The sequence below is a fragment of the Caretta caretta genome, chromosome 24 (genome assembly GCF_965140235.1).
Source record: "Caretta caretta isolate rCarCar2 chromosome 24, rCarCar1.hap1, whole genome shotgun sequence".
Taxonomy (NCBI): Eukaryota; Metazoa; Chordata; order Testudines; family Cheloniidae; genus Caretta; species Caretta caretta.
Window position 1 is genome coordinate 5,657,032 of NC_134229.1, and position 15,460 is coordinate 5,672,491.

General features: G+C 52.3%; 1 protein-coding gene across 2 annotated transcripts; it reads left to right on the top strand.

Moving 5' to 3' along the window:
* Nucleotides 1–1,136: 1,136 nt before the first annotated feature.
* TMEM79 (transmembrane protein 79) lies at nucleotides 1,137–15,445 on the top strand. Of its 2 annotated transcripts, XM_075122886.1 has the most exons (5): nucleotides 1,137–1,222; nucleotides 3,396–4,343; nucleotides 5,482–5,695; nucleotides 7,223–7,438; nucleotides 14,842–15,445. In XM_075122886.1, the coding sequence occupies exons 2-5, from the start codon at nucleotides 3,533–3,535 to the stop codon at nucleotides 14,915–14,917; spliced, it is 1,317 nt and encodes a 438-aa protein (XP_074978987.1). In that variant the 5' UTR covers nucleotides 1,137–1,222; nucleotides 3,396–3,532; the 3' UTR covers nucleotides 14,918–15,445. The 2 variants fall into 2 exon arrangements, with proteins under 2 accessions (XP_074978987.1, XP_048684710.2); XM_048828753.2 differs by lacking the exon at nucleotides 14,842–15,445 and having other exon boundaries at nucleotides 7,223–10,466.
* The last annotated feature ends 15 nt before the right edge of the window (nucleotides 15,446–15,460 follow it).

Sequence of the window (15,460 nt, forward strand, 5' to 3'; positions counted from 1 at the left end):
TTCAGAATTCTCTTTCTTTTCTGGGGTATTTAATTACAATTTCTGTAATTAGATCTAAACATAATCTGTTTTTTGTGGGGAAGGTGGCTAATATAATCAGGAGCCATGTTAGCTCTGTTCCCTCGTTTCCTTGCACTAAATTGCTCAACATGAAAACGAATCTTGGAGTGTTTGCTTGGAGAAGTGGCTGTGGAGATGCTCTAACTGCTTCTTTCCGCCTCCAGGGTCCTTGTGAGTTATCCCAAATAAACACAAATATGGAGGGCAGCTTCCTGGTTTCCTTACCCCATGCAGTTTAATCACCCAAACCATTGTCCAATCCAGGGGTTTGTACATACTGCAAACTAAATATTGATCTAAGATTTTGATGCTGGGGTCAGCACTTATGCTGACGTCACTCACATCTGCCTACACACACACGGAGTTTATATTACACCACACTCATATGTGCATACAGACAGATCCACACACTCCAGCACTAACACACGTAGACATCATAGTCAGATATTATGCTTTCACCCACACGGGGACACACACAACATACACTGTGCTCGTATACACACAGACACACCCACACACGCCCCTCCCTACTTATTACATACACAACATACACACGTGCTCCACATTTATATACACACACCATACTTACATATATACACACACACACCACCCAGCATACGCGGCAGACGTGCACACTGCAAATGAACCAAATAAATAAGTACACACGCGATGCAAGTGTGAGCACACGCACACACACACACCTCAAAGACACATGTGTAAAGTTCAAACAATGCAGTTACATACACATGAACAGGAAAACACAACACACCAAGCTGAATGCATAACATAACACATCTATACGTCACAAGTCCATGCTTTCACAACACAAGTATACAAAAGCATGTTAATAATAGTAATAATAAGGCACATATGCAAATCACACAAACATGCATGCGCAACACATGTATGGACCACACAAACATGCACACACAATACATGAGCACACCACACACAACACAACACAACACACGCACACAACCTCTGGGAACAGCCTTTTCTGCCGGCTGATTCAGTCGGTCCAGTGAAGCAAAGCTGCCTCTGCCCCTTTAATTCCAGCCACACCTTTGCTGGTTAAACAGGTTTGAGATCCAGGCAAAGGGAAGAAGCTTCAGAAACATTCACAACCCGGGACAGCCATCCGCAAAACTGCTCCACTTTCCAAGTAAGCAGCCCAGCAGGGAAACAGATCTCTGCTTTACTTTATTAATTTTCTCTTGCAGTCTGGTCGAGTGGAGGGGTTGTTCGGAAGATGGGTGCAGGACAGAGTTTTGTAGGTTGCCTGCGTGTGTGTTTGTGTGTGTGTGTGTGTGTGTGAGAGAGAGAGAGAGAGAGAGAGGGACAGACTGACAGACAGACTCTGGAGACCTGGCTCTGCCACTGGGATGTAGTGTGACCTTGGGCAACTCATGTCACCACTCTGTGCCTCGGTTTCCCCATCTGCAAAGTGGGGACAGTGCTACTGCCCTCTTTTGTAAAGTGTTTCAAGACTTCTGGATGAAATGTGCTATGTAAGAGCTAGGGATTATTATTGGGTGTGCAGGATACACGTCAATACTTTATTTGTAACTTCTTTGATCCCAATCCCTCTCCCCTCCAGCACTAACACTTGGGCAACCACTTAATGAGGGCCTCACAAGTTGTTTTTAATCCCCCACCCTATATTAAGCCCCACATGGGCACACTCCTACATCTCTTTAAAATCAACAGGGCCAGATGGTTTTAGTGGAGAGAAACTGACAGACACCAGCTAGGAATCTGCCCCCTCCTCCCCCCCGGGATCCCTCATGGGTGCAGTGAGTCTGCTAGTGGGGAGTGCAGTGTGGAGATGAATAAATTAACTATCCTAGTTGACAGATCTCAGCCAATCCAGGAGGGATTGCCAATATTCCCCATATGTGCCGCCTTTTTTTTAAGAGTGATTAACATTGCAGGGGCCTTGGGCATTCATACATCTCAGTCCTTCCTAGTCTCCACCTGTGGAACATCATAGTCTCGTCTCCTGAGGGCTGTCATACTTCAATCTCATTTCGGTTGTTGGGTGGTGGTGGTGGCCCATGAGATACAGGTCAGACTAGAAGATCTGGTGGTCCCTTCTGGTCTTCCCTTTATGACTCAGTGGTATTGTAATTGTTGGCCTGCCATATGTCGTGTATGCCTACAGTTGATAGGTGCCTCCCAGTTCTTGTCGATCAGTGTTCACGCCGCTTCCTCTGGAGAGTTTTGCAAGGTGTGCGCATCTCAACGACGCACTACGCAATTTTGCTCACCACCTGTGTAATAAATATCCCTCCAGGTAAACTGGCAGGTCCCTGCAAGGATTGACCAGCTTGATTTTCAAAGGCGAAGAGCCCCGGCAAATGGGATGGGCTCTGCCAGAACTCACCCCTCCTGAAAATCAAGCCCTGCTCTTTTCATTGCCATCCGAGGTCCTGAACCCCAAAATTTGCATCTCTATTCCCAACATTCAGGGGTCTTTTGGTTCAGCCAACGAGGGGCCAGCCCCAGCACTGTAATCCAGATCCCAATTTCAGAGATGATTTGGATCCAACATTTATGTTCAGTTGAGCGGAGGCGAGGCACAAAGTTCTGATCCAAAATCCGTGAAGTGTTTGGATTGGGTGTTTTTGAAAATTTATCCCATTATCTCTCTAGGAGTAGCCATGAAGGGTTTGTGCACACATGGAGTTATTCTGGACTAGCTATTGGGCCTTACATTCACACCCAACCTTAATCTGAATTCACTTTCAAGTGTAGACAAGCTGTCAGTTCTGTTCTAGATCGAGGCATGCCCAGAGTTTATAGGAGTGTTTGGATGTGGGATTTTGCTCAGGGTATATCTATTATTTAACCCTTTCCTAGAGCTCCATAGAAACCGATCCTGTGGTTTTTTTCAGCTGCTGTTTCATCCCCTGGATTTAATCATTTTAATAACAAATAGAATAGTGTTTAATTGAGCTCAGTGGCACTGGTATACTTCCAGAGCAATTCCACCAACTTCAGCTGGAAGCAGCTTGACCTAGTGGGGAGTCAGGACTCTTGGGCTCTCTTTTAACTTTGGAGGAAATGTGATTTGGTGGTTACAGCATGGACAGGAGGGTGACTGGGACCCAGGACTCTTGTGTTCTATTCCCAGCTCTGCCACCAATTTGCTGTGTGACCTTGGATTAATTGCCCCACTTCTCTTGGTGTCCCCAGTTTATAAAGGAGGGATGACAATGTCTTGGAAGTGTTGATTAATGGTTGGGCTTGTGAGGGGCGTTGGCCACTTGAGAAGGGTGATCTACAGGCAGTTCCTTATTGGTATCTCATTGTGTATGTTCTTTGTCCCTCCATAGGTGGAGAACAGCAATGACAGAGGACAGTAACTAGACTCTGCACCTTTAAATAGGCGATAGAGTCTATTGCCCGTACCACCACAAAGCCAGCCTCCCTCCGGGTCTGTCCCCGGCTGGAACGTCCCCAAAGGCCCAAGATGGCAGCTGCTGACCCTGGGGCTCACACAGAGAACGTGGCGCTGGTGGAGCTGAGAAAGGAGGCTCTGGAGCCCCCAGAGCAGAAGGTGGCCTGCGGCAGTGTCCAAGACAAGAAGCCAGGAGACCCTGATGCTCCTCTGCCATGGGACCAGTCCCGGCACTCTTCCGTGAGTGAGGTGGCCTCGGAGCCCACCACCCCATCCCGCAAGGCATCTGAGACAGAGAAGAGGCCAAGCCCTGAGGGGAGCCGCACAGGCCCCGAGCTGGGGCCTCCTGGAGACGAGGAGGTTTTCCTCGGCTCCTCCCCTCTGCGGGAGGAGGAGGAAGAAGGGAACAGGATGCCTGAGGTGGCCATGCATGTTTTCGTCCCCATCGATCCCCACTGTATCGAGAAGGCCCCCGGGTGCCAAGGCTCGGCAGGGGGCAGCGACTGGAAGAAGAAGCAGCAGCAGCTGGAGGAGGAGGAGGCCATCGTTTGCTGTGAGAAGGAGAACGGCAACCCCGAGAAACTGGCCTTCCTGACCCACGGCCCCCTGAGCTGCCCCACGCGCTACGAAGAGCCAGCTGGCTACGACGGTGGCCAGACCAAGCCGCTTTTCAAGAGGCTACAGTGCCTCCAATGCCAGGACTGCAGCTCTGCCAACCTCAAGGCCGTGGCCTCCATGATTGGGGCCATGATCATCTTCCCCTGCTTCGTGTACGGGGCCTACGTCTTCCTGCCCTTTGACGCCCCCCTGATGCCAACCATGAGCGCCCGGCTGGTCTACACCCTTCGCTGCGGAGTGTTCGGCACCTTCCCCATCATCCTAGGTGGGTGGAGCCGGGCGATTTGTTCCTCTCTGCCCTGGGGGGTTGTTCTGGCTCTGAGAGGCAGAGTGGCTGGCTGTGGGAATGGGAACTGACTCTTCAGAAGAGCTGACCACTCGCTATTCCCACTGGAGTCAGTAGGGAGCTGCAGGACGCTCAGCACCCCTGGAGTATTGGCTCATGGCCTACTCAGATCAGGAGTGATGGACATTCCCATCCAATGGCTGCTTGGTGGCTGTCATGAAACAAGTTGGATGGGTCTCAGCCCAGTGTCTAGTGACCACATCCCCCAAACCACCAATGTCACCATCACTAACCAGCCCCCTGGCTAGGAAGCTCAGCTGAGAGGCCAAGAACTGACTGGGCCATGCACTCTTTCTGTGCAAGTCATCAGGCTGAACGTGAGAGGGAGGAAGGATGATGGGGATGGATCACTTGATGGATCACTTGATGATTACCAGTTCTGTTCATTCCCTCTGAAGCACCTGGCATTGGCCACTGTCGGCAGACAGGATACTGGGCTAGATGGACCTTTGGTCTGACCCAGTATGGCCGTTCTTATGTTCTTATGATCCAGTGGTTAGGTTGCTATCTGGCAACGCAGGTTCAATTCCCTGCCCTGTTTGACCTGGGCAAGTCACTGACTCTTGCTGTGCCTCAGATTCCCATCTACACAATGGGGTAACAACACTGCCCTGCCTCACGGTGGAGGGTTGTGAAAATAAATACATCAAAGATGGCAAGGCATCCTTTGCTGGCCCGACACTAAGGCCAGGTCTACACTTAAAATTTAGGTCTAGCTACATCACCTACGTACGATTCTTTCACACCCCTGAGCAATGTAGTTACACCGACCTAACCACCAGGGTAGATGCCACTCGGTTGACAGAGGAATTCTTCTGTCAACCGAGCTCCTGCCTCTCAGAGAGGTGGATTAACTACCATGATGGAAAAACCATTGATGTCCACCTCTTCCATCGATGTCTACATTATGGAGCTACAGCGGCATGGCCGTGTCACTATCATGCCTAGAGCGTACGCATAGCCTCGCACTCTCCAACAGTCACTGTGCCCCCAGTCCTGGTCTCCACCCATCACTCCTTGCGTCCCCCACTCAGTTCTCTCTCTCCAATCCCACCAGGTCTGATCGTGTACGGGGTCTCCCGCCTCTGCTTCTCCTCAGTGCAGCCCTTCGGGGAGCTGCGCCGGGAGGTGGAGATCCACCGGCGCTACGTCTCCCAGTCCGTCTACCTCTTCATCCTCTACTTCTTCAACATTGCTGTGCTGGCCACCTACCTCCCTCAGGAAGCCCTGAAGCTCATCCCGTTGCTCACGGGGCTGTTTGCCATCTCACGGTAAGCTCACTCCCCTCCCGCATGGCATAAGACCCCTCCCCATGCTACGTTTAAATGGACCACGAGCTGAGAGCAATGAGTCTAAGCCCAGAGCAGAGCTAGGATCACGATGGGGAGGTGGGTTCTTTGGTCTTTCCGTTAATTTAGTGCTGAGGGAACATATCAGCATGGCTGGAGTTCGCTCCTTCATCCAGGAGACAGGACAGCTTGGGTCCTGTCAACATTTAGCCAGGACTCAGAGATTAATACTGCTTCTCCCCCACTCATTTGGAAAGCACCAGGGGTCTTTGAAGACCACTGGAGGTCCAGCATACCGGATTTTAAATCTCATCCAAAGATGGCGCTTCCAGTAGCACAGCGCCCCCTAGTGCTGGGGGATTGGAGTCCATGCTGACTCAGAGAGGAGCGCGCCCCCTGCTGGGTCAACCCCCTGCTCCCTGCAGGATAACACCACACTGGGGAATAGGGGTCAGAACTGAGCCCCCTAGCTTCATGCTGGGGTGCTGGAGTCACCCTAACTCAGAGGGAAGAGTGTCACTGATTCCGTCACCCACCTGACTCCTTATCACCACACTGCAGCAGTCGGATCAGTACCAGGGCTTAATTTATGCCAGGGCTTGTTAGGGCTGAGCCCTGGCACCTCTGGGCTGGGCAGTTCAGCGCCTCGGCACCTCTGGGCTGGGCAGTTCAGAGCCTCGGCACCTCTGGGCTGGGCAGTTCAGAGCCCTGGCACCTCTGGGCTGGGCAGTTCAGCGCCTCGGCACCTCTGGGCTGGGCAGTTCAGAGCCCTGGCACCTCTGGGCTGTGCAGTTCAGAGCCCTGGCACCTCTGGGCTGGGCAGTTCAGAGCCCTGGCACCTCTGGGCTGGGCAGTTCAGAGCCTCGGCACCTCTGGGCTGGGCAGTTCAGAGCCCTGGCACCTCTGGGCTGGGCAGTTCAGCGCCTCGGCACCTCTGGGCTGGGCAGTTCAGAGCCCTGGCACCTCTGGGCTGGGCAGTTCAGAGCCCTGGCACCTCTGGGCTGGGCAGTTCAGAGCCCTGGCACCTCTGGGCTGGGCAGTTCAGAGCCTCGGCACCTCTGGGCTGGGCAGTTCAGAGCCCTGGCACCTCTGGGCTGGGCAGTTCAGCGCCTCAGCACCTCTGGGCTGGGCAGTTCAGAGCCCTGGCATCTCTTTCGTTACAAATTAAGCACTGATCCCAAGGAGAGTTTCCCTCACTGAGGCACTAGTTTCCCCTGGTGCCACGCTGGCGTCCGTACTGACGCGAAGGGAAGAGCGTCTCCTAGTGAATGGGCCACAATACTCCCTGGCTTTCCCCTAGAGGTCTTCCATCCTGCCAGCTTTGACTGTGGGCAGCTCCAGGATGGCTGCCCATGAGCGGCGCAAAGCCAAGACTCAGAGCGTTAAACCAGCAACCTGTTCCCAAATCCTACGGTGTCCACCAGCCCTGCCCTCGGGCAGAGTGCTCCTCGGGCAACCGGGTCCTGTCTCCCGACGCCCCCCAACACCCGTGCCTCTTCTCTTCCCCAGGCTGCTGTACTGGCTGGCCTATGCCATGGGCCGCTCTTTCCGCGGCTTCGGCTTCGGCCTGACCTTCCTGCCCCTGCTGACCATGCTCCTGTGGAACCTCTATAGCATGTTCATCCTGGAGCCCGAGAACATGTTTGCCACTGCCACCAACAGCAAGCAGGACGCCCCGTCGGAGAAGCAGAGCCGGGCCGCGGCGCCCAAGATGAGATACTGGGGGTAAAGGACGGGACAAGGGGCTCTGGTGATTGGCAGCAGGGAGATGGGTTTGATGGAGATGAACGGAGCCCGGATGGGGGGCTCGGCCGGGGTGCCCACATTTCAGCGCGTGAGTGCCCTGATGCCCAAGGGGCTGGTTTGCAGAAGCACTGAGCAACCCCCAAGTCCAGCTCCACCTGGTGCAGGCTCTGAATCCCAAGCCTTAAGAGCTGAAATGAGTGGCCAGATACAGACCTGGCATGGGCCCCCCGTCCATGCATGAAAACCATGGGCCCAACAGCGCCTCCTACTGGAATCAATCAAGCAATTGCATTCCACCAGCTAATCAGCTGGCTTCACAGGGTTAATTCTGTCCTCCCTTTAACTTGATCCAGACCTCAACTAGCTATTTATATTCAAATCATCCTTTCTTCCGACCACTATAAGGCTGGTGTTGGATAATTAGATCATGGAGTAACAGTCACCACTATGGAGCCTGGGAATAAGAAAGATTCTTGCTAATAAAAGTGGACTTAATGTTTTCACTGATAAGCCTCATTAGCTGCACTGATAAAGGTGGGGAGGTCAGGCTCTTAGCTCTGTCTGAGCCAGGCTAACAGACTAGGGGTATGTCTGTACGCTGCAGTGCCCCTGGTGAAGACGTTCTATGTCGATGGGAGAAAGCTCTCGGTCGGCGTAAAACTCCCCCCTCCGTGAGTGGCAGAATCTATGTCGGCAGGAAAAGCTCAGGAGGTGGGGGGGAGGGTTAGTTCAGGGTAACCGTTGCTCAGGGGGACGGATTTTTCACACCCTGAGCGACGTCGTTATACCAACATAGGTTTGTCGTGTAGATCTGGCCTCACCAGGGCAGGGCTACACTGGAAACTTCAACATGCTGGCGCGGGAACGCATTGAGTGCGAGTGTGGTCACGCACGAGCGCTGGGCGAGAGCACTCCTGGTAATCCACCTCCTCGAGGGGATTAGCTCCCAGCGCTCGGAGCCTGTCCACATTCCCGCTTTAAAGCGCTCAGACTTGCTGTGCTCAGGGGGGAGTGATTTTTCACCCCCCTGAGCCAGCAAGTTAGAGGGCTATAAAATGTAAGCGTAGACAAGCCTTAAGAGGGTCACCGTGAAATACAAGGTGGAACAGATTATTTAGCATAACATATTTCAAGGGACCATTTAAGGTGAAGTGGCCCGTTGACACCCCTCCAGTCCTAGGGAGGAAAGGAATGGGGGGAAGAGTTATTAGTGGGTTTCAGCTTGTTCAAATAAGCCATAAATCCAGTGTCTCTATTCCGCCCATGGTTTTTATTGTCTAGCAAAGTTAACGGGCCACATCACCATGAATGGTCCCTTGAAATATGCGTTAACTACTTCTGTTCTACCTTGCATTTAGCTGTGACACTGGGTTTCCCAGATCTGAACAACTCTGTGCAGCTGGGAAGCTGGTGTCTCTTACCAACAGAAGTTGGTTCAATACAAGATATTGCCTCGCCCACCTTGTCTCTCTAGACTGGAATAAGCAGCCAGCGCTGTGGCACTGTGATTTCACCCACTTTCCAGGGGAGACGGGACTTGCTTTGACTCATCCTTGCAAACAGGAATGTGTACAGCACCAGGGGCTCTTAGGCCAGACTGATGTACGGTCTTCTGGATTGTGTATTGATTTTGGCAAGGTGCGGCCATCTCTGAGGCTAACAGCTGTGGCTGGGGCTATTTTCCTTTCGGTTGTGAAATGCTACAGGGCAAACAGTGGATGGAGGGCATAGGGCACATGCAGAATCAGTCAACAGCTTCCCCGGGCAAGTGGAAGAACAAGTTTCATCAGTGGGTGGATCAGGATTGATTGGTATTGGGTCACTTTATTTTACTTAACCGCGGGCTGGAGTGGGCTTTACTTAATAATGGCTTTTGCAACCATTATGCTGGGCCTATTCCCTCCTGCTAGACTTCTCCCTACCCTGGGGAATTGGGTGAACTGTTATTGTCCCTATAGTCTTCTCAGAATTCCCCTCGTGGTTTCTGAAAATGTGAATCCACTCATGGTTGGTTTGATTGAATATACATTCTTTCTTTTAACCTATACAGCGCTAGGGCCAAATTAGCCATTGGGGATGTGATGAAGTCTGCATCACTTGAAGTCTTTAAATCAGGACTGGATAGCTGAGACAGAGATACTCTAGCTCAACCAGAAGCTATCGGCTTGCTGCAGGAATCACTTGAAGACGTTTTCAGGCCTGTGTTATACAGGAGGTCAGGAAGGCAGTGTGGTCTAGTGGCCTGCACTGGGACTCAGGAGATCTGGGTCCTATTCCTGCCTCTGCCACGGGCCTGTTGGGTGATCTTGGGCCAGTTGCTTCCCTGCTCTGTGCCTCATTTTCCCCATCTGTAAAATGGGGATCATGATCCTGACCTCTTTTGTAAAGTATTTTGAGATTGAGTGATGTACAGGGCCATAGAAAAACTCGGGATTATTATTAATATAGTTCTGGCCTTAAACGTCTTTGACTGAAATTCTGGCACCCCCCAGGCAGCCAGGCCTTCATTAGCCATCACCTTCCTCCCAAAAAAATCATTTGCAGAGAGCAGCACAGAGGTGGGGCGTAAGGAAAAGAAGGCATGGACTACATAGTTTTGCAGCGCGTGGCCCCCGGCCAAGCAAAGCATCTCTGTACAGTCCCTTGTGCTGGCTGTCCTTGCTTCTGTCAGGAGTGATGTACCCTGGGGGCTGTGACAGGGACTGCTGCCAGCTTGGCAACAGGGCATTTGGGGGGTTCAATTCTACTTTTTACCTTCCAGCTTTACCCTTCACATCATGCAAAGTTTATTGTTTCTAAATAGATTGTTTTAATCTGATGGCTGTTGTGTTGTTTCGGGGGGAGAGTTACGGGTTTTTTGTTTGGTTTGTGGTTTTTTGGCCTTGGTAACCGCTTTTGCTAAATACAGTGCAAGGTGTAAAACAGCTCCATGTCCGAGTACTCTGTGTTCGGTACTGATTTTATCATCTTTGTGTGCAATATGCATGAATAAAACCTTTCCCATGGGTTTCCCATCCCTCCTTGTTTTCCCCTTTAGGCTAGTTATAGCTTAGCAAAGTATGTTACCTAAGATTTTCAAGAATGCCTACTGATTTTGGCTGTCCACCTTGAAACACCATGAAGGGGTTATGTTCACAGTGCATACACCGAGAAGTTACATAGAAACATAAAGTACTCTTGCTGAAAGGTTGCAACGTAACACTACTTTATAGCTTAGAATTCAGAACAATAACACACAAAAACAGAGAGAGACAAAGCAGGCTGCTCCTTAAGGCAGCGAGGAACAGCTCACCCCACCTTACTTTAAGCTGGTTCTTTACCAGCTCCTCTGCTCAAACACTTCTCTCAAGACCCCTCTAGCCTGCAAGCAAACCCAGGAAAACCCTTTCACTTAAAGTGATAGTTTGTAATTTCAGCACTGTTTTTGATACACCACAAAAGGGGCCTAATTTTCTGAGGGTAGATGCTCAGCACCAGTCTTAAAAAACAAACAGAATGCTTTGGTGTTTTTTGGTAAGAGATGAGGTTGGGTCAAAATTCTTATCTGAATGGATGTTGGAGGCATGGATTGGGGAAGTAAGTGGATGGGTCTTGGAAGAGTGAATTGGAGAAGCTGGATGGAAATCAGAGAAGCAGAGGGAGTGGTTGTATTCGGGGCCAGAGAGGAGGGGTGAAGTGAATCCGAAGAGTTTTGAAAGCCAGGAAATCTCATTCTAAACTGAAGCAAGAGATGGACAGGAAACCCAGGCAGATCAATGGAGGATGGTGATGAAATGGCCCAACTTCCTGCAGTGACAGAGCATGCCAGTTGCAGCACGACGAAGCAGGGATGGAAGGCTATTAAAGACGGATTGCAATAAGTGAGATGAGAAGTGATTATGTCACGAATGAGACTTTTGGCAGAGGCTGGGTTGAGGCAGGTCTGGATTCTGGTAACATTCCAAAGGCCAGAGGCAGCAGAGGGAGCGTGGGAAGAGGCCAGAAGCATAAGCTTGGAGGTGAATTCCCAGTACCTCTGGAGCTGAAGGAGATAAGGAAGGTGACAATGGAATCAGAGATCTAGGACAAAGTGGAGTTGCATCTGTGGAGAATGCAATAGCCAGACCATGTCTGGTGAGGGAGACAAGTGTTATTCTTTGGGGGCAGGGACCGGCCTTTGGTTCAGTTTGTACAGAGCACCATGGGCTCTTGCTCCATGATGGGTCCTGAGGTGCTACTGCAATACAAATAATAACACCAGGAGAAGTTTGGGTGGAGAATCCTCCTACGAGGTGACCCTGCATTTTCCAAATCTGAAAGGCAGCCCAGATATGGAAAACACCTGTTCGGACCCAGCTAGTCCATCCCCCAACCCAGTGTAGTACATCCACCGGTCTTGAGCGTCCCACGCAATGCTCCCCCAGTGCCCTTTGGAGACCATTCCACACCCTAAGAGGCCTCACCATGGAGATGTTTTTCCTCATCAGAGGAGTAGGAGTCAGACAATGAGGGTTCACTTCCCGGTTCTGCCGACTGCTATAGCCTTCCTGTGTGACCTTGGTAAGTCACTTCCCCACTGTAGACCTCAGTTTCCCAAGCCTTTGTCTTGTCTATTTAGGCTGTGGGTTTTTTGAGGTAGGGGCTCCCTTTCACTAGGTGTACGTACAGTTCCCAGCACAATGCAGCCACGATTTCCGTTGTGAACCTTCAGCACTACTATAACATACAAAATAATGACAACCACTTCCTTTTCTTAACTCCTTTTTCCCCCTGTTTACACCCTCTTGGATCCCCCTAACCCACCTCCATCCTCCCTGTTTACCCTCTTCACACCCTTGCCAGTAGTTCTCCCATCTCCCGCGGTTACAAGCTTAGACAAGGAATAATTCTGAGCGAGCCCAAACAACTGCAAAATTCCGGCTGAACTGGCCGGGGCCTGTTTTTGACACAGTGACTCTTGATCTGTGATGCAGCTCAGCTTTTGTTCCTGTAACTGGTTAGATCTGGGTGAGCCAAGCAACGCGGAAGAAACTCTGTCTGTGTGTGTGCGCATGCATAAGGGCCCTGGGCTGGAGCTTGTGTCTCTTTGCTGGTGGGGCAAGTAATTATGGGGAAATTCCTATTTTTATACCTTTGGTTGGGTGTGTCAAGAGGATTGTACGGATCACTCAGGGTTCCCCATCCCTTTTTTCCTGGAACTCCTGCCATTCCTGTCTACCTTCAGTACTTCGGTGGCCCACATCCCTGGAATATCTGAGCACCTCGCCATCGTCAGTGTAGTTATCCTCACAACACAGGGCAGTGCTACTGCCCTCATGTTATAGATGGGGAAACTGAGGCATGGAGTGATTATGTGACTCGCCCAAGGTTCTCGAGCAGGAAGTCAGTGGCAGACCCGAGCTCTCTCAACTCCCAGACCCGCATCTTAACCACCAGCCCCTCCTTCCTCATCACAGCCTCTACCCCTGAGGGCCATTTCCCAACATGTCTCTTATTCACCCATCAGGCCCTAGCGCCAGCCTGGGCGAGAGCTAGACAATAAGGTAGGTGCTGGGGGAGCAAGAGGGGAACTGTCCCTCCTTTGGCTGGTGTTAAAGGTACCATCAGCTTAATACCGCGCGGGAGGTTGGCGGTGGTTGTCTATTTATGCCGCACTGCAGGTGGTGATGGTGCTTTCCAGGCACATGAGAAAGCAGGGGCTCAGATTCTGATCTCGGGGCTTGTGTACACTTGAAACACGACCCTGGTGCTGCTGCAGCACGTACCTACCCTGCGCCAACAGGAAGGGTTCCTGCGTCCCCCTAGCGTGGTCGACGTGGGGACACGTGCCACCTTCACTGTGGGCGTGGCTACACTTGTGAGTTACAGCGCATTAAAGGAGCCCTGGGCGCACTAGCTCAGCCCCGTCCACACTGGCAAGGCACGTAGAGCGCTCTGACTCCGTGGCTGGGCCGCTCCTGTGCACTCCACCTCGGCGCGTGGAGTAACACTCCAGCCGCGGCACCAGTGTGGACGCCCTGGACTGTTAGTGCGCTCTGATCGGCCTCCAGAAGGGTCCCACAATGCCTGTGCTAGCCACTCTTTGCACTCTACTGCCCTGCCCTCCGGTGACCAACCGTCAGACCTGCCTTTCAGATTCTCCGGGAATTTTGAAAATCCCCTTCCTGTTTGCTCAGCCAGGCGTGGAGTGCTCTCAGCGAATCTTTCCAGGTGGCCATGCCGCCACGCGCCAGGCGAGCCCCAGGATGGAGCAATGGCGAGGTGCTGGACCTCATCAGTGTTTGCGGGGAGGAAGCTGCCCAGTCCCAGCTGCGCTCCGGCCGCAGGAATTATGATACCTTCGGGCAGATATCAAGGGACATGCTGGAAAGGGGCCATGACCGGGACGCACTGCAGTGTAGGGTTAAAGTGAAGGAGCTGCGGAATGCCTACCGCAAAGCCTGTGAGGCAAACAGCTGCTCCGGTGTTGCCCCCGCGACCTGCCGTTTCTACAAAGAGCTGGATGTGATACTTGGGGGCGACCCTACCTCCACTCCGAGTACCACCCTGGACACTTCAGAGCCCAGTGCAACAAGGCAGGAGGAGGAGGAGGAGGAGCAAAGCAGGAGCGAGGGTGCTGAGGCGGAAGAAGACACCCCAGAATCCCTAGATTCATGCAGACCGGAGCTGTTCTCAAGCCAGGAGGAAGTTAGCCAGTCATGGTGGCCAGTGCTTGGGGAAGGACAAACACCAGAGGAGGTTCCCGGGAAGCGGCTTTTATTTTGGGAAGGAAGTTACTCGGTGCGGGCTCTTGGGGCGAGAAGGGTTAGGGCCGCATGCCTGCCTAGATGCGGAATAGGGCATTGAGGTGCTCTCTCACATCGCGGCAATTGGCCTGTGGTCTCCTCAGAGGTCTCATCGAGAACTTGGGCAATACACTTGCGCAGGTTTCTCGGGAGAACCGCTGTGTTCCTTGTCCCAGTCAGGCTAACATGTCCGCGCCACTGTGCCGGGAGGGGCGGGGGGACCATTGCTGCACACAGGCAAGCTGCATGTGGGCCAGGGCAGAAGCCGCATTGCAGTAGAAGATCCTCCCTTGCTTCCCTGGTCACCCTCAGCAGCGAGATCTCTTCCAGGACGAACTCCTGTGGAAAATGGGGGGACAGTGTTCAGTGTAGGGGCCCCCTGCTGCTGTTGGCTCTCCCCAAGGCGCAGAGGACAGTACAGCCATGAAAGATTCAGTCCTCCTTGACCCTTTGCTTATTCACCATTTTGGGGCTCCCGTGGGTTTATCTGCGCTCACCTTGGGACGGGCAAATTATGCTATTGTGTAGACTGTGCTTGCTCTTAAGTACGGGGGAATCATTGCTCTGTCTGGTGTGAACAATGCTGCCTCTGTGAAGTGTTGCATTTTGCCTTTACAGATGCAACCTTGAGCTCTCAGCCGTCCGTGTTATCACCAGCCGAAAGACTCCAAAGAATCAGAAAGAGGCCACGTAGAAGCAAGGAAGACATGTTGCATGAAGTAATGCAGCATGCCAGTAATGAAAATCGAAAAGTGCAGGAGTGGCGGGACCGGGAAAGGAGGATCCGCCAGCAGAAGGAGGAGAGCCGGCGCAAAAGCGCGGAGCTCCGGCAGCAAAGCACGGAGCGGCTGACAAGCATCATGGCGTGCCAAGCGGACTTGATCCAGGCGCTCGTAGCCATGCAGGCAGAACACTACCGTGCCCAACCCCCCCCGCAGCCCTTGTCCCAAAACTCTTTCCCTTGTGCCCCCATGTCACCTCCAACGTCCAACTTCCGGGTTCTTACCACCACCAGCTGCCTCCAACACCTGGAGCTTCACCACCCAGCCCTGAAAACTACGACCCTTATCCACTGCACTCAACCCCCACCACCATGCAGTATAGCCATCCTGAAGTGCAGCACTCCTTGCACACCACTCCAGACAGGAAGGCTGAGTATGATAACATACGCATAACCTGTGATTGTACCGTTCCCCACCCCACCCCCTTGCCCTTTGTGTTTCCCAAGCAGTTGTGT

Coding starts and splice junctions, on each gene's coding strand:
- TMEM79 (XM_075122886.1), top strand. CDS start 3,533: ATGGCAGCTGCTGACCCTGGGGCTCACACAGAGAACGTGGCGCTGGTG. Junction 5,696..7,222: donor GGGCTGTTTGCCATCTCACG/GTAAGCTCACTC, acceptor TCTCTTCCCCAG/GCTGCTGTACTGGCTGGCCT. Junction 7,439..14,841: donor CCCAAGATGAGATACTGGGG/GTAAAGGACGGG, acceptor TTGCCTTTACAG/ATGCAACCTTGAGCTCTCAG.